This window comes from Myotis brandtii, unplaced genomic scaffold (assembly GCF_000412655.1).
Source record: "Myotis brandtii unplaced genomic scaffold, ASM41265v1 scaffold744, whole genome shotgun sequence".
Classification (NCBI taxonomy): Eukaryota; Metazoa; Chordata; class Mammalia; order Chiroptera; family Vespertilionidae; genus Myotis; species Myotis brandtii.
In genome coordinates, this window is record NW_005370965.1 from 258,952 (window position 1) to 285,470 (window position 26,519).

A 26,519-nucleotide genomic window follows, 5' to 3' on the forward strand; every position below is an offset into this window, starting at 1 on the left:
CACCCACACAATCTACTAGACTCCTGGGAAGCAATCCTTTGCTGAACATCCAATGGCTTCTAAGATCAAGTCTTTTACAAAATGGCATATAAAGCCCCTGGCCACCTGGTCCCAACACACAGTATCAGTCTCACCTTCCCAGAATGTCTCTCGGGGGCTTTTCTGCAATATGAAGCCTGCTCTCCTCTCAAGATGAGTCTTGAGGCATGCTCTAACATCCCTGAACAAAGGGGCTGGCTCTGAATGCCTCAGCACTCAGGGCAGACCTGTGTGTCTGTCCCACCTACTACATTTAATTACCCACCCACCCAGGTGTTCATCTCTGCTGATCATGCACCGGTAAGTACACAGTGCAAATCCATGGTTGTTGACCACAACTGTCGACTTCATGGTAAAGAATATCAAACTGTTAAAGTAAATGTGGACTGGAGCTTATCTCTGCATTTCCAGGGATTTAAAAAAACAACCCATATACAAATATTCACAGTTCTACCACGTACAGACCCTCTCACATGCCTCCCCACCGAGGGAGCTCTTGGGTATCATACCGGATGTCCCAGAAACGAATTTTCTTGTCAAAATGTCCACTCATTACACACTGCTCTGTGCAGACAATATCGTTGCAGCTGGATCCCGCAAACACTGTCTTTATGCCTGAAAGAAAGCCGAACATCAGTCATCAAGCAGAGGCTCCTCCGTGGCTGTCCACATAACCTCACTCCCTCAGACCCCAAGCCAACAGAACTCCTCATTCACATGAAGCTTCAAACATGGAAAATTGCCACCACCTCAGCACCATTCTCACTTGCATTCAAACTGTATCACACTAAATGCAGGCTTTGATGTAGAAACAAACCCCTCCGCAGTTAATGTCTAATCCCACATATAAACAGAGAGACTGAATTTCCTCACAGACTTTGCTGCGCAGATCCCAGAGTTTGAGGGTCCGGTCATGACTTCCAGAAACAATACGCGCATTGTCCAGCAGGAACTTGGCAGAGAGCACTTTGCCACTGTGTCCCGTGAGTGTGTGCTAGGAGAGAGAAAATACAGCGGGATAAGCCTGCGGGCAGCACACTGCGAGGGAGCCAGCTTCTCCAAACACCCAACCGTTGGTCAGGAACATCAGAGGCAGAAGGACCAGTAGCTGGGGAAACACTCAAAAAGCCTATCTATCTACGGGTACTGCCCAGAGGTGAGGTATATTAGAGGAATAGGATAAATCTCTGACCACAATAACATAAAAAAAAACAAACAACAACCAAAAAACAAAAACATCACCAGTACAAAGTTCACGTGTCCCATCCTCAAAACCAGCAAGGGCAACCAGAGGACTTTTTCGAAACACTGCACTGTTCTTGCACCTTTTTTATAAGACTGTATTATATCAAATCACAACATTTTAAAAGCCTTGGGTTTAGCCAGTGCCTCTAAGTCAGAATAGACACAATTTACAAAGGAAACATCAGGCCTCATTAAATAAACAATTAAAAGCCCTGGGGGTTTTTCAAAGAGAGGTCTCAGCTTAAGTCAGAATAGACACAATTTACAAAAGGAAACATCAGGCCTCATTAAATAAACAATGAAAAGCCCTGGGGGTTTTTCAAAGAGAGGTCTCAGCTTGAAAGTCAGATCAGAACCACAGGTACCGCACTCCCAGTAATCACATCCCTTCGAGACTGGCTGTGGGATGCCAACCACGTGCCCTCCCTGGGCTCGCCAAGGAACACAGACCTGGGACATCACAGAGTGTCAGCTGCCCTTTTACCCATCAAAGCACTACTGGAGCCTGATGGGAGCAAGGCGGCTGGGGATGGTGAGGATGCAGGGAGGGGACCTGGGGAGTCAGCCCTTTTACTAGTCATCATTGACCTCTTTTATATTTGCAAAACCTCAAAGGCTCAAAAGGTAGTCACTGATGTTTTCTTTCTAATAAAAACAAGCCTTTTTAAAAGACCCTAGTATACTTACTCCACTGGTAATGATGGCTTTCAACCTCACTCCCAAAGATGAGACCTCAGAGTTTCGTGTAAAGTTTTCAGTGTTGAAATTTTAGAGTCCCGTCTTTCTGCTATACTGAGTGGAGCAACTGCATTTAGTACAGGAACAGAAACTTAGGACATGCGTACTTCTCCCTTTCTAAGAAGTCTGCTCGGCTTCTCACTCACATCCCTCACCCGACACCTCTCTGAAACTGGGACTGATCTTACAAGTGTGCCAGCAGGTGGTGGCTGGGCTGCAGCAGTGTGAAAGCTACCACCAATCCTGCTGGTGAAAGCAACTCCAGCACCAAAGCTGACATTTCACACAGTATAGGAACGTGAGTCCACTCAGTACAACTCATCCAATCTGTACAAGTCAGAGGAGACAGGAATCTGGGTAGGTACTTCTCATGCATTGCAAATTAAGTCCTTAGTTCTGTGTATATGCACTGTCTGTAATCACATTTCACCAACATAGGGAGAAAACGACATCGCTCATGAATGGGCTATGCGAATGCACTCACTCTTGCACACTTTCACATTTCTGTACATTTCATGTTATTTTTAACATTACAGTATAAGCAAGTTTTCATGTGATAGCTGAAAACACATGGGCCTGGGGTCACACTGATGTGGCTCTACACAGCCTGGGCCTCTAAGTTAAACTGAGGAAGACAGATCTCTTTCTCACGCTGGTTTAGCAGTATGAAATAGGCACATGTGGACAGCACTAACTCTTTTCCTGTTTGCACCCTCACGCTTAAGTCTTCATAAATACTTTAATAGCTGAATAATCTGTATGTGGTGAGGTGACAATTTAGCTGAAATTTCCTTGGCCAGCAGACACTTAAGTTGCTTTAAAAGTTTCATGGTAACAAATAATGCTGCAATGAACACTATGAGCACACAGCTTTTTTCTTGACTTATTTCCTGGAATGAACTATTGGACTAATGCAGTGGTTCTCAACCTTCTGGCCCTTTAAAAACAGTTCCTCATGTTGTGACCCAACCATAAAATTATTTCGTTGCTACTTCTAACTGTAATGTTGAGTTTGGGATTTTGTTTCAGTGCAAACCAGACCACACCTATTCCCTGCCTAAAACCCTTCCAGCAGTTTCCCATCACACTTAGAATAAAATCCAAACTCTTTAACAAGGCTCATGAGGCTCGGCCTGCTCTAGGCCCTGCAGATTTCTCTAGCCCAGTGGTTCTCAACCTTCTGGCTCTTTAAATACAGTTTCTCATGTTGTGACCCAACCATAAAATTATTTTCGTTGCTACTTCATAACTGTAATGTTGCTACTGTTATGAATCGTAATGTAAATATCTGATATGCAGGATGGTCTTAGGCGACCCCTGTGAAAGGGTCTTTCGACCGCCAAAGGGGTCGCGACCCACAGGTTGAGAACCGCTGGACTAATGGAATAAAGAAAAGGAATGTTTTTATTGGTTGGCCCTTCATATGTATTGTTAGCTTGCTTTTTAAAGTCTGGACTTCTGCGAATCTTGTCCTTGGTGGAAACCCGGATGGATCTGCCTGAGGCTGATTAGCTCCATCTCCATGTTCTCGATGTTCTCAACGGCAAAGAATTGAGCCTCCTACAAGCAGTCACTTTTACCATTTAAAAAGTGCTTATTTTAAGTGGATCAGATTTATTAAAAATTATTTCATTCACTCAGTTTTTTGTATTCACTTATAATATTTAATTTTAATACTACTTTTAAGTTTTACCTTAGTCTTTTCAACAAGGACTCACTAGACATGCCACAGTGGGTTCGGCTGTTGCAGCAGCTCGAGCCCCACATGGGAGGGAGGTTTGGCATTCTTCTCTAGCGCTCTGCCCAGACTCGCATGTTCCGGGGCAGACCCCGAGGGCTGCCCACCATGCAAGCAGCTACTGTTAATATCAACCGAAGACCACTGATGCCAGAGAAATGCAGAACTTGATGAGGAAGTTTCTGAAATAATAACCACCACCTGAAAGCCAGTCCTGCCTCTGGCCACCTCTCCACGTCACTGTCAGAGAACTGAACAGGGTGGGTTCTTCAATCCAGTTCCTCAAGTCACAGCTCAGAGAGCGGCCGGGCCAGTTGGCACTGACTTTAGATTTTTAAGGGAGTCTAACACACCTGGTATTGAAGGAGTCCTGTCATGGGCCCCTTTCAATGCCAGGCTGTTTCTAGGGGCCCTTTACTAAAAGGGTTTTAAAGCAAGCACTCACCCAGCTGCTTCTTGCATCTAGTCTCTCCCAACACTATTCACTTATCATCAAAGTTAAAGAGATACTGACCAGGGCTTGGATCTGAGTTTTAGACCATAGGTGTCCATTCATCCTCTGTAAAGAGGGTCTAAGTGGGAGCCACAGCCCCTACAACAGGAAGCCCACTTAGTTCCGGGCCTTGGTAAGGGGGTGATGTGTGAAAAAGGCCTCCTGGATCTCTTCCTACATTTACTGAGGGACAGGACATGGCTGAGAGCAGACCTGAGGCCACAGAGCCAGCTAGTCCAGCAAAGGAGACGATGGCCCCAACACGAGCCCAGCTTGCCAGCACCCTGCAGAACCCTCTCTGATAAAACCTCTGCAAACTAGCGCACTTGAGAAAAGTTTCCCAACAGTATGACCTCTGTCTTCCAGAACTACCTCACCTCCAGATCCTCTTCCTCTTATGTCAGACCCAAAGGTGATGCCCACCTGTAAAGAACTCTACCAACGAAAAATACATCCTGCACAACTGATTCACTCAACTGCCTGCCTGGGTCCTCCCTCCAAGGGCCGCAAATGTAAGGAAAGCTGTACGTCCCTCAATTAAACACTTCAGCTGTTTCCCAGTCTAGAACAATCCAGGAAAGAGCACAGGCCTCAATTCCAATTCTCACCTGTTTGTTAACTATGTGACCTCGGGCAAATCGGAGCCTCAGCCCCCTCATCTAACCACCTTAGCTGCCTTCCTGGGGACTACAGCAGTAATGCACATAACACCCTCAGTACTGGGTCTAATACACAGAGGCCACTCAAGAAAAGCCACCTTCTTTCAGGTAAGTTAATGATTATAGACACATACAACTGTCTTACACTGCAGTTACACAGAATGAATTAAAAAACTGCTACGAGAACAGGCTAGGCATCTTTCCATGTTTAGCGTGAACTCTCACGCTTTAAGCTGAAAACTCGCTCAAATATTTGAACAGACGTGAACTGTTGCTTGAGGCGAGCCTAGCCCTGCCTGTGGGTGCCAGCAGTCCACTTCCACTCCTTCACTCAGACAAGAACCCAGGCAGGCTCTTCAGCTTTCAGAGAACATAATCTGTCATCTTCACGCCTTAGACTTTATATGTGCAGCCCTGGATCTTCTTTCAACTAAGAGTAAAGAATTACCACTGTGATCATTTTTCACAGCACCTTCAAGAAAATGTAAAGTCTAAGGGATCCATTCACTGTGTTTCTAATGATTCTTCTAGCTGCACTCTTGCGTCACCAAAACAGACCACCGTACACCACCCAGCGCAGCTCCCACCTCCCTGCATTTACCTTTAATAAGTTCATCTTGACATCATGCCCTGTTTTCTGTGTGGGCTGACACACAGAGCTGCTGTCAAAGTCTTTTGGTAAAATGCCTATCAATGTCAAGTTCGCCCTCCATCTTAGCTTTCAGTAGCCCTTATTTAACGAGCTCATGGAAAGACTCCTTCAAGCTTAAGGAGAAAAGCCAGTATCCAAATCAAATGATGTGTTTTTCATTAGAACAAAGGCAATATAACCCTCACATTTTGGTCTTTGTCTTGGAATCCACAGGACTTCTCGGCAAGTCTGGGTTCAGATACAGGCTTCCTCCACATCTGATCCCATTACACTCCCTCCCCCTGCCCCTTCCATCTGACTCCTAGCATCAGTTGTTTTCTCTCAATCACAGTGCATCCATATGTATGTCTATATCCTACTTTCCAGCTATACTCTGGGAGGTAATTACTAAGTCAGTTTATATGCCGTCATCAAGATCGCTGAAATTAAGCTAAGAACGGTATCTATGGAAGTACCTCCTCTTATGAATAGGAATGTTCCGAGTCTTTCATGGAAAAGTGAAGGTTTCCTATTGCAGATTAAATGGACCTGCTATTGCCTACCATTGTTGTGCCTTGATAACCATGAGAAGTTAGGAGATTATACTAATTTTCCTAACTGGGTCTTACCCGTAACCGATAATCATCCACGGTCCAGATTCGGCTTGCAAAATCATTTGAAGCTGCTAAGAGGTAAGATCCCTATTGAAATAAAGGGGGAGGGAGGGTGAGACACAAATTTCAGCCAAAATAGAGGAATTTAGTTCACACAATACAAACTCCCCAATAATCAAGTCCAAGAAGGTCTAGATGTCTAAAACTATACACCTGATCCAAATACCAACTATTACCACCAGTGTCTGTCAACTCACCCACCCCGTTACGTTCAGACCTTTCTATTAAGCTCGCTCAATCTTGCCTGAAGGTTGAAAACCCTCCAGCTCAAAATGGAACTTGGCCTCCTGCATTCACTTCCCTCCGCTGCCCGCCTTCAGTAACAGCAAATACTAATTCTCTACACGCTGCTCCAGCCAGAAAGCCCACAGGAACTGACTCTCCCCTTGTCTCACCTCCCAGCTACCCCCTCAGAGATCTGCTCATCTCTGGCGCAGGTCTAGCTGGATGCCCTCCTCTCCACCCACAACACCTCAGCCCAAACTGGGACTTTTATCAAGTCTGCAGAGATCAGCTGGGTTAATGCAGACCTGCCTCCTCAACCCAGTCACGATCAGCACACAATCTGTAATCTACCTGCATCTTTCTTTAATACTGATTTTACTCAACATAAGTAGCAAACCAGGTGAGTTATTTTTAAATTTTGAAAACCAGATGTCTTGTTTCTAAACACCTCTGAATGCACCTATTTCCCCGGGTGTTAGATACTTACAGCACTATCAAATTCAATGCTTGTAATTCCTGCGTTACTGCCAGAGAGGGAACCCTTGAACTCACACTTGTCTGGATAAAAAGAAAGATGGAGGAAAGGTAAGAAGGTAAAGCCATTATGTAAGTTAAAATGGGGCACCCGAAACACTGGAAGCCAACTATATTGTCAAAACAGCATTCCTGCACCATCACAGAATCAACCAGCAGGACAGACAGAATACGAGACATTTCTAAGAGCAATGAAGGTATATGTGGATGCAGAGCCTAGCATTTTGCATGTGTGTTAAGCTGTTCTTTTAGAGAAATTTAGTGTATATAGGCCATGTCAATCGACTTAGAGACTGAGTTTCATTTAGTTGTTATTTCTCATTAAAATTTTCTAACTTACATCATAAACACATCTTTGGGTTTGATCCGTGTTTGGACCAACTTAACTACCAACTCTGAACCATCAACTGTTCAGCATCCAGGTGTGATAATTTCAGGAATGTCTGAAAAGAGCTTTTGCTTTAGTTAGGTGTAAATGGCTAGTCATTAGAATTCCAGTTAGCTAGTTTGAAATTTCTGGAGTTTGTCCTTGCACTTACTCTATGTCCATGAACCCCAAGACTCTGGCAACCCAGCTGCCTGCCAGTGCTCCCTCCCTCTATCCAGCCTCCCTCACCAACAGACTCAGCTACCGCTCCTGGGTCCTGCTCTCACAGAGCTGGCCCCACACACGGAAACTTCAATTATGCAGACATAAGCTTACAGGATTACAAGTCTCGATGATGAAGTGATTACATTCCTTTTTTATAGGGTAGCTTAAGGGTGACCTATATAGACAAGCTAGGAAAACAATTAGGGACCCATTCTAAATCAAGTTCATAAAAGGGGAGCATAGGACGAGAAACATTTCAATGTTATCTCTTACTCAGCACTTCTAAATAATAGCAATATGAATACTGGTTTGGAGCTGTCAAACATATTTAGGGCTGGGATTATTAACCTGGTCTGTGAACTCCACCTCTATACTTACTTGAAAAATATAGCACATTATATGCCTCTTCCTGGATCTTAGCTTTCATTAGATTTTCCAAAGTAAAAAAGGGCCAACATCCACTAATTAAGGTCTTTATTTAGATTACACCTTTACAGACCAAATTATTACTGCAAATTCTAAGAAACAGCTCTCTGACTTATGCCCAAAATAGTCGTCTACTTGGTTGGCAGCCAAAATGCAAGAAGTGATCGATAAATGCTATTCCACATAAGAGATTTATCTCAAAAGACCAAACACCTTGTTAAAAGTCAAAAGCTCTTTTATCTAGAAGGCACCAAGGGAGGTTATGTTAACGCTGTTTATAGAAGTAATTACCAATGGAGCCTCTGCTTTGATAGAAAGAGCAAGGACGGGTGTTCCTACTGGGTGGAGAGTTCCATTCTTGTGATATTTTAAAAGAGTAAAAACAGGACACCCCAAACTATTTCATAAACAGTCTCTTGGACTTTGTACCTTCCAAGGTTCAGTAAATATTAGCCAAGAGGAACAAAACTGCAGACTGAACAGGCTGTTGTGGACTAATTCTAATGGGCTTCAACTAGTTGTAACTGCCAGGGATTTAACTACTGAGCCACTTTCCTGAAAATCAAATGCCAGGGCAGACACACTTGGGGCTTTACTGACCACCTGTTCTAACAGACAGACTGCTCTTCTGTAACCACAGTGATCTACAGTGTTCTTCAGCAACTCTACAGCTTAGGGGAGGCTGTCATGGAGAAAACAAGGGACTTGCAGTTAGAAGACCCAACTCAGCCCCTAGGTTCCACCACTCCTTTCCACGTAAATCATCTATCAGTCATGTAAATCAACTATGTAAATCTGGTAGTGCCTCCTGAGTTTTCAAATACGGGTGATACCCACCTTTCTAACTGCACAGGGCCATTGTGAGAATCAAAGAAAATAACACAGACAAAAGGCCCTCTGGAACTATTAACTGCTGGACAGGGAGCATGTATGTGCTATAACTATGGAAACTTGACAAAGTGGTTCCTACAAAAACCTTCAGCCTATTCTTTGACCTTGCTTTATTAAAAGTATATGTATATTTAACTGAATCTCAAAATGTTGAAATTGGGCTATGTTGTAGCTTCAGCATTTTAAGAGATGGGTTCATTAACTCCCATCTTTCAAAATGCCATCCCATTTCTGAGAGCTCTGAGATCAATTCTGAAACCCCGTGTCTTGATCTTAGGGTCCTTGTCTGATAAGCTGCTTTTAATTTTCCTTTAAAAACCTGCACTTTCTTGGAAGGTGTTCTGATTAGTATATATTTGTAAAACACAAACATATCCATAACTTTACAGTGTTTTCCAGTCTCTGCTTGGAAACACAGAGAAAACATCATCAGCTATAAAGTGCAACTGAGACAGTAATGATGCTCTGGTCAGGCTCCTTACACAAACTGTGCTTTGAGAAGATGAACAATTCAAAGGTTGCCTGGAACCAAGTCAAACAGATGTCACAGCTTCCTTTTGTACACTCTGAGATCTCACCTCCGGACACTTCCCAAAGCTTAACCCTCCGATCCATGCCGCCCGTGGCCAACAGCCGGGATCCGGGACTGAACTGCACAGCGTTGACTTCCCCGTCATGAGCATCCTGCAAGACAAGCACCCTTTCAGACCCAATCACTGCCATTCCCAGGAAGAAACAGCCCAATACAAGTGAGCCCTCTGAATGTCTCACGAGGTTGAACATTCATCCCTAATGAGAAGAATCTCATCATAAACTACATCGGGTTCCTAGCGCAGGCTTTCCTAAGATTCTATCATTTTATTCTTATAGCTAACAGTTCCACTTATTTAAATACAGTGCAACCTTTCAGGATTCAAAATCTGTGTAAACTGCTTCAAGTTTGTTGTCAATTAATCTTATTTCTTTTAAGAATAAGAAATTTCAATTTATATTCTTGTATGATCTTAATAGCTTTAGAGTAAGAGTGTGATTACCTGCTTCCCTTTTGGTCCAGATTGCATGAATACACATCACATTATGTATCTAATTAACGTACAGCATGACTTCTCATGATAAAGAAAGCTTTTATGGCTTTCCTAACAAGGATATTCTAACATGGAGTCCCAAAATGAGCAGATGCCAGTGCTACTGAGGCACAGCAGTGTTAGAGTGAGATTCTATGCGGGCACTAATGTGTATGAGCAGTGTGACTTCTGGCAAGTTCCTTACCTTCCTGAAGCCTCAGTTTGCTCATCTATAAAAAAGGACTTCCAGAAGTCTTGTGACCTACGACTGTGCCTGACTACAAGAACTTCAACAAAAGTTAACAGGTGTTATTTTGGGAGAATTTAAATTCATCATAGGGAAATTACTAAGACTGGCATCCACACTGGAACACATGATATGACAAAATGGCATCTGTGGTCAGGATAATAAAGGAAACCAAGCAAAAAGCATCCCATCCTAGATTGAGAGGAGAAAATGCCAGAAGTTGTTGCTATAATCTCTTCTCCATAAGACCCTGGATACTGAATAAAATTAATATATTATTGGATGTCAGCTGTAATTAAAACATAAATAACATAAAATAAAATAAAATAAAATTTTTTAAAGACCATGGCCAGGCTGGTGTGGCTTAGTTGGTTGAACATCAACCCATGCACCAAGAGGTCGCTTGATCCCCAGTAGGGGTTGTGCAGGGGGCAGCCGACTGATGTTTCTTTCTTTCCCGCTCCCTCTCTAAAAATATCAATAAAAACATATTTTTAAAAAAAGACCATGGATACTAAAATATCTATGGATAAAACAATGTCTGGGACTCTGCTCCAACAAGAATGTGCAGGGGAGAGACAGTAAGATGGAGAAACGTGGCTAAATGAAGCTGCCAGACTGGATGATGGTACCCCAACGTTCTTTTTACTCTCCACTCTGATGATTGAAAATTTCCACAATAAAATGGAAAAAAACACACCACAAGACCATGAAAAAATGGATTATAAACATTAGATCATTAGACAGGTCATCAATCATTTGCCCAAAAGGTTATTTTGGGAAGACAAAATCTGATCTTCACATTTGCCTGGGACTGAAAAAGATGCTTACTTAACATATTATTTCAAGCATAACTGGATATAAACATCACTTTATTATTTCCTTGCTTGGTGATCTGATTTCCCGTCCCTCCTGTGTCCACTGCTGAAGAGCTGTATGACAGGAGACCAAACTTTTTAGCTCCTGTAATTCCCTTCCTTGTCTTTTAAAAAGAATATGTCTTTCTATTGAAGAGGTCTCAGATTGAAAACTTGAGATCATGCACCATCACACCCATGGTTGCCCTCGTCACGCTCCTGAAGGCTGGTTCTGTTGGATAGTTGTCAGCTGTGAACTGACCACTCTCAGAAACACACACTGACAGAATCCCAATTATCAGCTGCTCCATTATCCCATGCACATGACTTAAATGTGATAGGAGGAAAAAATGGGCTGCTGGGAGCTGAGGGCAAGGAAGGGACTGTGACATTAAGTGCAATCAGACCTTTTACCAATCATCATTGACCTCTGTGAGGTGCCAGGCCTGCCAGGGAACCACAGGAGTACAGTGGGACTTTCTTTACATCTAAGGTAGTTCACTGTGTGCAAATATCCAATTACTAAAGTTTCTCCTGATGCCTAGAACGGAAAGCTCCCCTATATAAATCCCATCTCATTTTTATAACAAGTCTTTCTCTCCCCAGAAAGCTGGCTCCTCTAACTCACTGCAAGAGTCAGCCCAACTGTCTGGGATCTGCTCTTCCTGTCTGCCTTTCCCCCGCTTCACTTGAGCCCTGAGCCAGGCACTCTCCTGTTTCCACACTGGTTCAGTGTCTGCTCAGCCTCTCCAGCAGGGACCACACTATCCTTTTGTACTAGGACCCAGCTCTGAACTCCAGCTGACAGTACCTGATACCATAATGGCTTCTGCCAAGAACTGCTTCCAACCATGTGCTCCTAATGGTCAGAAGTCCCACAGATAGAGGTGTGAGTCATGAAGCCAATAGTCACCCTACTGACCCTTCCAAACAGACCATGGACTAGACCAGTGATGGCGAACCTTTTGAGCTCAGCATGTCAGCGTTTTGAAAAACCCTAACTTAACTCTGGTGCCGTGTCACATATAGAAATTTTTTGATATTTGCAACCATAGTAAAACAAAGATTTATATTTTTGATATTTATTTTATATATTTAAATGCCATTTAACAAGAAAAATCAACCAAAAAAATGAGTTCGCGTGTCACCTCTGACACGCGTGTCATAGGTTCGCCATCACTGGACTAGACTCTTACTCTAAATTGGAGCCAACTGGTGACAGCGATTGCATGAATTACTAATTTCTCACATCTCTAATTATTTTCCCTTGCTCCATCCCTCATGCTTCCAATCCTCTCTTAGCCAGTCCTGTATTACGGAGGGTGACTGTAATAAATTCTATCCTCTGAAGCTAAGCAAAATGTATTAATCCCTTTCATCAGACAGAGACAGGTGCAAAGGCCTGATATAAATAAAGCAAGAAAGAGCTTATTAGCTGCAGCAGGAGAAAGGACCCTTTAATTGTCACACTGTTACCATACTAGGCTTGGTGTGGGTTTGGGGAGAAACCATACTTACAAAGACACACACTGCAGTTGTTGGGACCCTCACTTCTTTACTAGAACCAGGATGAGTATCCGCACTGTCATGAGGAACCGGAAAGGAAGAGACAGAGCGCCTCCTAAGAAGTAACACAAAGGAGAACATTAGAAAAGACCGCACAAGGCTACTTGTCCATCAACCTCAGAAGGGAGTCAAAGACCTTTTTATCAATAACTTTTTTCCCTTTTAGACCCTTCAAACTACAAAATGATTGGCCAAATCAGAAACATCCTCACTCAAGGACAACTGGGAAGATAGGCAGCACATACTTGTACTCCCTTGTTTGCTAACTCATGGACTCCAAAACTCAACATTGAGAAGAGTCCTGAACTACTGCTTCCCAGTCCATAAACTACTGAAGACTTTCTGAACATAATCTAAGTGCTAGCTCAGAAAGAGCTCGGTATTTTTGTAAAACAATTTAAAGACGTTTCTATGCCTAGTCAGTCATCCTCAGCATACACTGTGGTCAAGGCAAGTTGAACACATGCCAAGAAAGAGCGGCGAGAGCGTGGCTGCTGTACAGAGCTCAACCTAATCGCCCCCACTCAGAGGGCTGCCGGCATTCCTAGGAACATGCAAAGCGTCTTGGTTAGAACATGGACATAGATGATGGAGGGCAGTGAAGCGGTGATCAGCTCAATTATCAATGACCCACACCCACATGCTGGGATAAGAGTAGATAATATTTTCACCTGGCAGCATCAGAAGAAGAGTGATGTCCCAAAATGGGAGACTCGGACAGACTAAAGGATAAGGCCAGAGATCAGCACGCAGCAAGATTAAGAGAAAGGAAGTTGAGGAAAAAGAAAGAAGCTAAATGAAAAGCTGAAATTAAGGCATCTGTATATTCTGTACCACTGACATTCTGGTGTACATTAAAAAAAAAAAAGATAATAAATCATGTACATATACTTAGGTATATTTACATACATATCAACAAGGAAAGGTGAAGGTTTCTAACCTACCCAAAGATATTAGTGATAGAATCCAGAAGGCCTCCAGCAGGCTGCGAGAGTCGCTTACTAAAGAGGAGGGGAGGATAGGTTTAAACCTTAGGAACATTTTGCCCAAATAATCAATCAATAAAACAGTCCACAAAAATAGGTTACCTGGGAGTATGTTTCCCACGAGTTCCCAAACCCCAGCCGAGAAACCCATCGCGGTACAAACCACCAGACAACAGTGGGAAGGTCGGAGGGAAACCCAGCCTCAAAGTTTTAAAAGAAACAAGGCTCCCTAGAATTAAATTAACTTCCTTGGCAATAATGCTTTTGACAATGAAACTGTCTAACTGACCTAATAATTTCTGGCTATTAATATCCAATCCCCATTCTTTCAGTCCTGCTTAACCAAATAAAAGGAATCCTGGATCCCAATAAGAATTAAAAAGTATGATCTAAACCAGCAGTCACCAACCTTTCCGACCTCACGGACCACTGGTTGGTGACCGCTGCTCCAAAGGTTTCCTTAAACCAGCGGTCGCCAACCTTTCGGATCTCACGGACCACCAATGGTCCGAGGACCACCGGTTGGCGACCGCTGATCTAAACAATCACCCTGCCTAATAAGGTTGAACTGTCATTTTTTAGGAACCATTGAACTTTTTCTGCTTCCCTTCACAGCAGGTGGCAACATTAGGGGACGGCTTGCCTCCCTTTAAGTAGACTGCAAGATGGGGTCACTGAGGAGCCTACTGATCTCTGTGGTTGTGCAAGAGGACCGGTGCCCTAGCACAGAGGCTTGGGTGCATCAGATTGCTGTCGTGGCCACAAATGTGCTCTGTGAAACTGCACCCGCATTCTCCTTTCCTGGCCAAACCCGTCTACTTACGTGGCTGCTCTGCTGATGGCTCGCATGGGAGAGGTCTCTTCAGTGTGATCAGAGGTCTCATCCACAATGACTTCAATGTCATCATCCCTGGAAAGAAGGGCAAGAGGTAGAGTCTTTGATTCTGCTCAATCTGGACCAACAGGATTTTTGTTTTTTAATGTTTTTACTGACTTCAGAGAGAGGAAGGGAGAGAGAGGAATAGAAACATTAATGATGAGAGAGAATCATTGATCACTGCCTCCTGCATGCCCCCTACTGGGAATCGAGCCAGAAATCAGGGCATGTGCCCTGACCAAGAATCAAACTGTGACCTCCTGGTTCATGGGTTGACACTCAACCACTGAGCCACACCGGCTGGGCTCAACAGGATTTTTATGATGAGTCTGTTGTGCAAATGCCAACAGCATTTCCCAGTAACATACCACTTATGTGACTTCGCTACGACATCAATGTTTAAGGGTTCTCTGGAGAAAAAGGAGCTGTCATGCTCTGAACAATACTAAAAGAAACATTCAACCTGTCTAAATCATATCCAGAATTCAGCTGAGGACAACCTTAAAAGTGAGCTTTTGATCTTTTCAGATCCCACTTAGAAAGCAAATAATGGTTTATTAAGCCCAGAACCACATAACCAGCACATAACTTCTTGCCATCAGAAGTCTGGCGAGCAGCTGAAGGCCTCCTGCCCTTGAACAACTGGACCGTACTCACCAATAAATAGTTCCCTGAGACAGGGAAGGGACACAGATAGGGGCAGCTACAAAGTATAAGAAAACAAGTAAAGGGAGAAGGTCCTGTTGAATAAGCAAAGGGACCCATAAAAGGGCAATGAAATCAATAGTTGCCTTAACAACTGTTTTAAATATTACTTTAATAATATAAAAAACAGGAAAGCAAAATCTAAACATAATTCACTTACACTCTGGGTAGTTTATGTTTAAACTACTCAGTGATCCTGCCCCGGCCGGGTGTCGGTTGGAGTGTCATCCAGTACACCAAAAGGTTTCAGGTTCAATTCCTGATTTCTCTTTCACATGGATGTTCCCCCCCTCCCCCACAACTCAAATCAATCAAAATATTTTCTGGTGAGGATTAAGAAGAAAAAAAAAATTAAGTCCTTGGTGCTCCTGACATTTGGAGAGTCCAATGCATTTCACACAAAGCCATCAAGTCATAGGAACACACTCCTTTGCTATTGCTCATCCTATGGATGCAAGAGCGCCTCTGGAATCCACCGCCCTCCCCCCCATTTTCCTGGTAGGGGGAAGTCAAGTAATTATTTTGGTCTTAATGACCTCCTACCGAGTTTCAATCTTCATGGAGAAGTAAAATAATAAAATGTAATAACCCAAGACTATATCAACTAACTTTTGGATTCATAGAAGCTTGAAAGCAAGATTTTTTCCATGATTATCTGGATTAGGTAAGTATATACGTAAGGACCTGTTATCAAGCAAGTTAAACCAAGTCAAAGTAAACTTGTTTTCCTTGGCTATTGTATCTAGGGTTCCGTGTAACTGAACCCAGTCTGGGCCAGGATGTACAGGGAAACAAAGGTAGGTCTGAAGAAAGAGAACAAGGCTGGGCTTTCTTTTCTTCTAGGTTGTGGTTCTGGAAGTCACTTGTGTTCACACAAGGGTGACAACAGACCAGCAGAGATGGCAAGAGTAGCAAAAATGAGTTGAGATCATGTAAATGCTTTAAAGTAGAATTTTAAAGCCATAAAGGTACTCTGAACTCTACAAAGGCCCAGGGCCATCAGAAAATACAAGGGTTTGGCAATCGGTTATCAAAACCCTTCAAAGATATAAATGTCCTTTCCTTCAGAAACTCCTCTCTTAGGGAAGCACAGAGACTAAGAACAGGCCTTGACAGACACCCCTGGCTTTGCATCCCAGCTCAGCCCCTTTCTGGGTGATCTTGGGCAGGATGCTCCACTTGTCTAAATCATGTCACACCTAGTCACCCACTTAGGCTGGCAAATAGGTGGACAATCAATGCTTTGGTGGACAAAAATAACAAAGCTGTAATTTTTAAGAAATCAAACCTCATTTCCAGGTCAATTAATTTATTTACATTGCAGTTTTGTCAGGTTCATTTTCCACCTCTACAATTACAGAAGAAATGTCCATTCTGCATCTACAGCCAAGGCTTGGTATGAGAACCTTTTTGTTTCCCTATAAAATAAGACCTTTGTCTGCTAGGTGACTCCTAAATGAATTTCAACCACCCCCCTTCATTTATATGCAAGCAACTTTTTAAAAACCAGATAATTCTAATGCCATACTCCAGAATATAATTCAACAGGAAAAGAACACATTCTGAATTAGAGACAAAAGGAATTCAGTCATGAAAGCTCCCACCACCTCAAAACAAAGCTTTGGGTCTCAGGGAAGATTCTCCACCCTGTCTCCAGATTAGGAAAAGCTCCAACTGATTCAATTCCTTTTGTTCCAACAGATCCTAGTCTTCACTTATGCTTCAAGGATTTGCCCAAACATCCATTTAAAGCCACAAACCAAGAGCAAAAGAACCCTTCCCAGCATAACACTGCCCCAAGCAGGGGGAGAAAGTGGGTCGGTAGCAACAGGAAAACAGGGAGGTTGTCACGAGTTAGGGGTGCAGGTAGTTAGAACTCACAGCACATGAGGGGTGTAAAGAGGAACAACTTTCTGGAAGGTAATGAGGGTTCTTTCCTTGCTTAAATCTTTTACATTTCTTTCAGCAATCCATAAAATGGTTTTATAGAAATTAAAAATATATTAAAAAGAGAGAATCAAATTATTCAGAGCACAGTTTTGATTGCATATCTCTACTTACTGTTCAACTGGTAGAGGTTCTTTCGCTGCTTCTGCAAGCTCTTTTTGCAGTCGGGCTTGCCGCCGCCTATTAAAAAAGAAAAGAAAGCCCACTACTTATGTTTGCTTAAAAAATGCATGGGGCTTTGGCTCTCAATAAACTAGCTCTAATAATGTATCTAAATATTCAGTGCATTCAAAATAACAACTGCCCTGAGCAAAGACTCCAAAGTCCCAAATCCATACTGGTAACATTGGTAAAGGTGCTGTTATAAAGGATGTCAGAGCAAAGCCTGGAGGGAGGATTATCCTATCTAATAATAGACAAACATGGTAATTGAACGTACCTTCGCTATGCCTCCCATGGGCTAATCAGCGCGATATGCAAATTAACCGCCAAGAAAGATGGCGGTTAACTTGCATACACCGGCTGGGAGCGAGGCAAGCCAGGCGGCCGAAAACAAGCCGGGAGGCGGAGACGGGAGCGAAACAAGCCAGGCCGGGCGCGAAACAAGCCGAGCGGCGGAGACGGGAGCGAAGCCCGCTTCGCTCCCTTCTCTGCTTCGCTCCAGCCGTAGGAAGCCCTATTCTTGCAGGACTCTTCCTGCAACGGGCCTCTAGTGTTATTAGAAAAAGCAGTGAGCCAGCAAGGGAGAAGCCTGTTGGGACCCAGGGCCTCTCAGGACAGAAAGGTGTATACAGGGTTAGTCATGGCTGCAACTTAGTTTCTACAGCAAACAGCCTCACACCGACATACCAAGAGCATGAATAATAATAGTTAAGCTTCACTTACAATTTACTTGTTCCTAGCTGAGTTTTATTACTTTACAGTTTTTAACTCATTTAATCCTCATAACAATGCTTTGAGGTTAAGTGCCATTATTCCCATTTTACAAATGAGATTAGGGCTGAACACAGAAGCCTCGTCTGTGGCAAAATCTTAATGCTGTCAACAGTTGCATCCACTCTCAAAATTATTTTTATTAATGTTTTCTGGTTTTCCCCCACCCTGTGGTAGGAGCTGCCAGGTTTGTTTCCTTCTTTTCAAAGACCTAGGTTTCACTTTAGCAAAAAAGAAACCTACTAACTGTGGATACATCTCCTACCTTGAATCCTTTTCATTCTCTGCATTGAGGCGATTGGCTTCCTGCGCTTTCTCGGCCATCCACCTGGTGACCAGCTCCTGGTTCTCCTCCGAAGTTTTCCTCAGTTTCTCCTCCAAGGCAGTAAAAGTGATCTGCAGGGCATCATATTCATCCTTCAGGGTCTGGTTGGCTCTCTCCAGGTCCTGCAGTTTACTGCGTAGTTCTTGGCACTCTGTCTCCAGATCAGAGATAGTCTGCAAGCATTCTGCAATTCTGAAAGCACAACACAGGGAAGAAATGGCACTTTGCAGGAGCCCCGCTGGGGGCCAGAGGACCTGGCCAGGTGCTTGAGCTGTATGAGCTCGGGCACCAGCAGTGACCTCAGCCATCACACCAGGCACCATGCAGGAGACTTCATTGTTATTACACCTCACTTAGAGTCCAGTCCCAATGGTTTACAGGACAACCCCATTAGGAGAGGAAGCATCTGGGGTCAAATTCATCCAGACAATGAATGACTATTACAGCATTTTTCAGAAAAGCAAAATTTGAAGAGAGGAAGCTTCTGGTGCTTAATGTGAGTGGTCAACAGGGACTTAAGAGGCTGGAAATCCTGTGTATTCCATCAGCTCTATCATTCACTTACTGAGAATGCCTGAGGAAGTCCCCCATTTTTCTAAGCCTCTAGATATCCCTCTCTGCACGTTAAGGAAAAAGGCACAATGACTCAGGCTTGAGTCTCTGTTTATCTTATCTGCCAGGCTTCTCTCCAATCAAGAATAATCCTGCCCACAAACTCATCCCTGCTCTCAAGGACCACACACTCTTTATCTTGGGCCATTTCCACCACAGAAGACACCAGCTCCCATACCCAGCGGCCACGGGGAGAACTGTGAATGCCCCAAGGACATTTGCAAGGGCCAAAGGTACTTCCCAGGAGTATGCTGGGAACCTGGAAGACTGAGGGCACTGTCCTGGCCTTTTCCATCCTTAGAGCAGGAAAAAAGATACCAAGCTATACATGCACAAAAATGAAACTCTTGCTGAGTCCAACGTGGCTACCATTTGCCACTGATCACCACTGGCCCTGCTCACAAGAGTACAGTAGATAAAACAGGGGCACGATCCCACGACCAGTCCCAAAGTAGGTGTTGTCTCTACTCACTTTGCTTCATTCATCTGCATCTCCCTGTCCTTCTGCTGCATTTGGTTATTCAGGTCAATCACCAACTGAGCTAACTGGGGGGTAAAGAAGAATACTTTAATAAATAAGAGATTTTAGAGCCTCAGTTGAAAACTAAGTAACAGTGGGTTAAATTATTTTTAAGAAAGAAAAGGTGCCTGTGGGTTGAGCCAAGGCAGGAAGAAACGAGCTGGGTGGCGGAGAGGAGCCGAAGGGCCCATAGGGATGCTCATGGGAATGGTGGGGGCTGGTCCCTGTTGAAGGCAGGCTCGGATGGGAGAAGAGCTCTAGGTGACTGACAGGTTCCTGCTGAGGACTCTGTCAACCCCTGAACCCCAGCTATCTTTTCAGACTCTTCAGCTGATAAAATGATCAATTCAGCTGATTTGTAAATTTTATTGTACTTTTTCATAATGTGTCATCACAATACCATTGAGAGTTAACATAGCTCAGGATTTAATTCTAACGATTCTTTCTGAAATTTCAGGATTCATTCTCAAAAGATTTTTTAAAAAATTATTTTCTTTATTGACATAACACTGGTTTATAACATTATAGAAGTTTTAGGTGTGCAACATTACATATCAGTGATGGCGAACCTATGACACGCGTGTCAGAGGTGACATGCGAACTCATTTTTTTGGTTGATTTTTCTTTGTTAAATGGCACTTAAATATATAAAATAAATATCAAAAATATAAATCTTTGTTTTACTATGGTTGCAAATATCAAAAAATTTCTATATGTGACACGGCACCAGAGTTAAGTTAGGGTTTTTCAAAATGCTGACACGCTGAGCTCAAAAGGTTTGCCATCACTGTTATATATATCGACCGAAAGTCTAGTTTCCATCCATCACCATATAAGCGACCCCTTTACCTGTTTCACCCTCACCCCCCTCCCTTTGTGTCTGGTAACTACCCATCTGCTATCTGCTTCTAAAAAGCTTTAGATCTTCAGTGGACCAAGCAGAAAACTTCTTTCCTTTCAAATTTCTCCACTTGTACCTTCCATGCTATCTTAGAGCATGACAACTGGGCAGTTATCTCAATGGCTTGCCCTCTTGCTGATGGAAACAAGGCCCTCACACCTTTCCTGTTGTTTCATTCCCACAGATAGAGCTGGTGATGCCACACGAAGCCAGCCTGCCCATCCTCCCACTAAAAGACCCACAGAGAGCAGAAAACAGACAAGGAGAGCAGCTATCTTTACCTCCCCACGTTTCTTGTGCAACTCAGTCAGTTCTTCCTGGTGTTTCATCTTCAGGTGGGCCATTTCCTGTAGCTGGCCATCATTCCATGCACCATCATGTCCGGGACTGAATTCCCAAACCAGGCAGATGAAGAGAATGTGCAAAAAAGAGGGGGGGAAAAATCAGACCCCTTTCAATCAGGTAGTGGAACAATAACTCCAGAATTTCAACCATGAACATGACAACAAAGCCAATAAAGCGGGCCAGTCTCTCCAGGCCAGTGTAGTTATACGCCACATAAACCTGATGGAGAAAGTAGGAGACCAACCACTACCCAAACCACCACGTGCTTTAGGAATAAAGGGTAGGTTCCAGAATAAAGGTTAGGTAACTATGGAAGAGACAAGCAGGCTGCTCACCAGGCAAGTATGTGAGCACCAACTCTGTGCCAGGCACTGCTCCTGCAGCTTAGGGAAAGCAGTGCACAGAGCTCTGCTCTCATACAACTGACAAGAAGTTAAGAGCAATCAGACAATAAGTAACTACATAAAGGCAGGTGGTCAGATGTACTGAGAAAAACTTAGTCGGGTACAGAGTGACAGGGGTCCTGCTCTATGCAGGGTGATTAAAGAAGGCTTCTCTGAGAGGTCATAACAAGAATGGAGACGGGAAAGAGGTAAGGTACAAGCCTTGTGGTCCGTGGGGGCCCTTCTAAGCAGAGGGAACAGCAAGTGTTGGAAAGGCCTGGAGGAGGGACACAGATGGTGTTCTCCAGGGATAGTGTGACTAGAGCCAGTTGGGGAGGAGCGGGGAGGTCAGGCAGAGCCTCACAGGCCGGAGGACTGTGGCTTTTACTGGGTATGACTGCAAGCCATTGGAGGGTTTTGAGCAGAGGAGAGACTTTGGTTTTAAAAGGATGACTATGGTTGCTGGGTGGAGAGCAGAATGCAGGGGACAAGGGTAAAAACAGAGTGACCAGTTAGAGCTATTATACAGCCCACAGTCTGGGTTTAAGATAGTGCAGCTCAGATGAAGGTGGTAGCAGTGAGAGGGTGAGATGTGGTCAGATCCCAGCTAGATCCATTCTGAAGAGAGATGACAGTATGTGCCCTTAAATTGGATGTGGGGTATCAGAGATAGGAATAAAGAATGACTCCCAGGGTTTTGGACTGAGCAACAGATAGAATGTAGGCGTCACCTACTAAGATGGGAGGGACAATGGGAGAAGTAGGTTTGGGGGAGGGCTGAAGAGTTCAGTGGGGATAACCAAGTAGGTATGTCCACCAAGCAAGTGGAAACTGGAGTCTGAACCTCAAGTAAAGAGGTTCTAGCGGGAGGCTGACATGTAGCAACTGAGTTCAGGTTGCCTCAAGGACCAATGCAGTTTTGGGAACTCTGCAGGTGTTTGCACAGTATCTCAGAAACAGCAGCAGGCAAGGGGTCTCAGCTGGAGCTACAGATGTGAATTATCAGACCATCGCCCAGGGAATGTACATGGATGGCGGAAAGGAAGAAAGCTGGGATACCACCACCTGAAAGGAGGGGAGAACTGCCTCCTCCACCACTGATAAGGAAATAGAAAGAGGGGAAAGTGGGAGGGGGGAGAGCACAGTGCTCCCTCCAATTCCACCCTCCATCTCTAAAGTTTTATCACAAGTTCAAGCACACAATGCCTCATCTTCTGAGGCGACCTAGTGCTTCCCCAATCTCATGAGAAATCATCAACAGGCCTGGGTGATTAACTGCATATGTGGATTAGAAATTATCTTTATCAAATCTCCTTATTTTAATGCAGAGCAATGGGGAATATGCAAAATGTAAAAGCCCTCTTAAAAGGAGTTGGCATTCTAAAGAAGAGCTAGAGACTAGGGCAAGGATACAGGTCACTAATGCCACTTCAAAGCCTCCTACTACTTCCAATTTTACTCAAAATAAAAGTCAAACTCCTAACAATAGTCCATCGACAGTGCTTCACTAGGTAGGTAAGAGTCACCTAGAAGGCAGGTTTAAACACTCCCGGGCCCCACCCCAGACTGATACAGGTCTGAGATAGAGCTGATAATCCGTACGTCCACCGGCTGATTTATAAGGACTCCTGAGTAGCCATGGACTAACACAGTGGTTCTCAACAGTTAGAGGTTATCAGGATCACCTAAAGGGCTTCTTAAAACAGATTAATGGGGCCCCGCTCTCAGAGTTTCTGAAAGAATAGGTTTGGGGAAGGACCCAAGGCTTTCCATTTCTAACTATTTCCCAGATGCTGCTGTTCAGGAAGCATACTTGGAAAATTACTGGAATCCACGATATTCAGGCTGAAGAGTTTAATTTTAATCTATTTAGTAAGCAAGGGGATTAAAACACTGAAGAGGGAAGTCAGATAATTGATAGTATTTTTTAATTTTATTAAATTTATTGGAGTGACCCAGGTTAATAAAATTAAATAGGTTTCAATTGTACAATTCTTTTAAGATTAATAAGGACAAGATGCACAGGATTTAAGGAGACAGGAGGGAGAAAGGAAACTTAAAAAACAAAAGGCCCAAAATGGGGTCACCTGTGCTAAAAGCCTATAATCCCAAACCTACATTTAATGTCTGATCTAACTGCAGTTTCAATCTCTCCCATATTAGTCAGCCAGTTTAGAAGTTTTTGATCAACACCTAGAGGTAATCTGTCAGGTGGACCCTTTCCATTTCCTCCCTCCTCAAAGAAAGAGGCTATCTGCATGATGAAAATCCTTGGAATAATAATTCTTTCTTTTCTTTTGTTAGTAATCCCTTGCCCCACCCTTCCTATAAAAACTTCCTATTTTATACAACTTCCAGTTGCTAGATGGGATGTTGCCAGATTCACAAATTGTTTAATAAATTCCATTAGTTCTCCAAATTTACTATTGAATTTTTTTAAAAACATAATCACCCAGGTAGCCATATTCTGTGCATAACTTATCACACTAGCAAACACCCCTTGAACTGGTCACCCCCATTATACCCACTTCCTTAAAAATGGGCACTGACTTATTCGCCTCTATATCCCTAATACCTGGCTCACACTACAGTCACACAATGTCTGAGTGCAGAAGGTGTCACAGTGCAGGAATGAAAGGGCAGGTAACAAATGAAGGGGAAAGGGGCACAGCAAAAAAAATAAAAATAAAAAATAAAGGACAGATGCACTCAGGACTGTGGGAGGAACCAATAGGCCCAGGCAACTGACTATATGTGGAGGGGCAGGTCAGTGAAGGAAAAAGGAACCATAGATGACTCATGGAAAATAAAGAACCAGGCAGTCAGGAGAAGCCTGATTATGGACACACGTTTGTGGGGAAGGAAAGACCCCCAATCAAATTACCACCCCTGTGATATTCAGCCAAAATAATTGTTTTTACATTTACTTATAGTACCTTTCCAAGCAAATGAGTTTGTCAGAAAAAAAAATATATGCAGAAATATAGTCACCAAGAGTCTAGCCTGGTAGAAATAAAATGCTTCAAGTTTTCAATCGATTGATTTTAGATGAAAAGGTGAAATGGTATTCTCTATACCTGAAATTGACTAGAAGACTGAACCGAGTATTTTCAATGCTACAGAAGACCCCCAATAGGGTCCAGCCAGGCACACTCTGCTGAACTGTTGTTAGCAAGGATGGAACCTGGGCCAGCCCATTTGTTCATCTTTCCCATCTGGCCAGATGTGGAAATATGCATGGCAGTTACACAGCCCATTCAGCTACAGCAGTAAAGATACGTATTAAGCTACACCTAGCATTTGTGGGATTTTTAAAAACCCCAAATTACCATTAACCTTGTTCTTAAAACTGTTAACTAATATGCAAATAAGAATGGAATTTTAGAGCAATGATGGCTACCGTTCTCATACAAACCATCAAATTTAATATGGCAACATGAGCATATGGAAAAAGACAGTAAGACTCTAGAATGATTCCAATTACCCTGCTTTGAAGACTGGTTTTCAGGTTTTTGGACCGTCACCCTCAGAAAGAAATATAGTTTACATAAATGACCCAAGTAAACACATCAGACCCTCATCATGAACTCATATATGCATATTTAACAAGACAATACTCATCCTTCCTATAGAAACGCAGACCTTTCCCCTAATCTTTCTTAAAAGAAAAAAAGGCTTTTTGCAACCTGTTAGTTTAATTTCACAATCTACTAAAATATGTTGAAAAAACACTGAATAAAAAGGATCAAATAGACCTGTTTTGTAGAAAAAGCAACTTATGGCAATCTGTATTAAACAAGATCTATGTAAATCTGCTCAGGAATGCTTACTTGTCTGATTATTTAGAAAATGTGAACCCTGACTGGCTGGAGAAGGAACTGGCCTAGTTACCGCCTTAAGCAATTTCTCTAGCTAACATCTTACCAATAACCCTTAAAGGTGGGTAGGTGTGAGAACCTCTAAAAAATATTTTAGTTATCTGGCTTCAGAATCTTATCTAAAAAGAGCTGACAAAAACTAGAGCGCAGAAACAGTACTTGGTTTGCTTCTAAATTAGAGAAATGAACTGAGACTAATTTCAATTCATGAGAGGTACAAATTACACAGGATAGTTTCAAAATACCTTATCTCATGCCTGTTGGGTATGTCCGGCTTTTCTGCTTGTAGCTTCTGGGTCAGCACTGAATGAAAATCTGACTTTTCCAGCAACTTGTTATCTACCCCCCAAAAGAGAGAAAATCAAGTTATTTATTATAACCTACATACGTGTGTTTACCACTTAATGTCATATAAAGACTTGGACCACACACACACACACAAAGACTTGGACCTAAATAAATAAATGGTTTCACTTTTATTAAGTATCAAAGTACTAGGTACTGTACTTTGTCACCAACTAGAGCAATTATCCAAAATTCAGGAACATACACTCCTTAGATGCTGCTTGGCCTAAGCAAGGGCAACCCAGTCAAGGGACCCATGTTCCCCCTATTAAAGGCAATGGAAAATGCTTTCTACTCCCACAGTTACCTTCTACCCTGGAGTAAAAACTAAGAAGTCAAGCCCTGACTGGTTTGGCTCAGTGGATAGAGCGTCGGCCTGCAGACTGAAGGGTCCCAGGTTCGATTCCGGTCAAGGGCACCAAAAAAAACCCTAAGAAGTCAAAGATCATTTTGAGATTCCTTGCTCAGGAAACTGGGTGGAAGATGCTATTGTATCAGAGAATACATGAGTGGAGAGCTTAAGGGAGAAAATGAGTTCCCTATCTGAACTTAGCAAATGTGACAAGCAACACAGTGCAGGAATTCAAAAGAAAGGTCAGAGCTAGAAACGGACTTGTAGTTAGTAATGACAGGCACATGGGGCCCAGCAAGATCAGATTTGGGGGTGGGGGTGGGGGGCGGTGTTTAACCAGAACAAGAGAGTGACCATGGGGAATTTGCAGAATAGCTACATTTGATGGGGGTTGTTGCATATCCTAAAAGTCTAAGATTATAACTGCTTAAGAACAAAATTTTGATAGGGTTTATGCTAGTGACCATTCCTGTTAGAAGAGCTTCTTTATTTTCTTAAAGGTTCTTAAGCCCTTGAGTTCAGCCCTGGCCGGTGTGGCTCAGTTGGTTGGAGCATCGAACCCTGCATCTGAAAGGTCCCAGGTCCGATTCCTGGTCAGGGCACATACCTAGATTGTGGGTTCCATCCCCAGGATGCATACGATTGATGTTTCTCTCTCTTCCTTCCTCTCACTCCAAAATCAATAAGCACATCCTCCAATGAGGATAAATAAATGAATAAATAAGAGTCTTGAGTTCTATTTCTCCTTGATATCTGAAAATGGAATTACTGGCAGAAAAAGAAACACTCTC

General features: G+C 43.2%; 1 protein-coding gene across 4 annotated transcripts in view; it reads right to left on the reverse strand.

Moving 5' to 3' along the window:
• ATG16L1 (autophagy related 16-like 1) overlaps nucleotides 1–25,385 on the reverse strand; it is a 30,471-nt gene extending 5,086 nt beyond the window's left edge. The window contains exons 1-14 of one of the 4 annotated variants that reach the window (XM_014530585.1): nucleotides 25,277–25,385; nucleotides 20,707–20,812; nucleotides 19,477–19,550; nucleotides 18,333–18,584; nucleotides 17,249–17,314; nucleotides 14,429–14,515; nucleotides 13,564–13,620; nucleotides 13,291–13,341; nucleotides 12,572–12,674; nucleotides 9,464–9,569; nucleotides 6,930–7,000; nucleotides 6,173–6,244; nucleotides 913–1,033; nucleotides 549–654 (exon numbers count right to left, since the gene is read on the reverse strand). In XM_014530585.1, the coding sequence (XP_014386071.1) occupies nucleotides 549–654; nucleotides 913–1,033; nucleotides 6,173–6,244; nucleotides 6,930–7,000; nucleotides 9,464–9,569; nucleotides 12,572–12,674; nucleotides 13,291–13,341; nucleotides 13,564–13,620; nucleotides 14,429–14,515; nucleotides 17,249–17,314; nucleotides 18,333–18,584; nucleotides 19,477–19,550; nucleotides 20,707–20,769 (1,229 nt within the window). In that variant the 5' untranslated portion in view covers nucleotides 20,770–20,812; nucleotides 25,277–25,385. The remainder of the gene's footprint in view (nucleotides 1–548; nucleotides 655–912; nucleotides 1,034–6,172; nucleotides 6,245–6,929; nucleotides 7,001–9,463; nucleotides 9,570–12,571; nucleotides 12,675–13,290; nucleotides 13,342–13,563; nucleotides 13,621–14,428; nucleotides 14,516–17,248; nucleotides 17,315–18,332; nucleotides 18,585–19,476; nucleotides 19,551–20,706; nucleotides 20,813–25,276) is intronic. The other 3 variants (XM_014530584.1, XM_014530586.1, XM_014530588.1) reach the window with 3 other exon arrangements.
• Nucleotides 25,386–26,519: the final 1,134 nt, after the last annotated feature.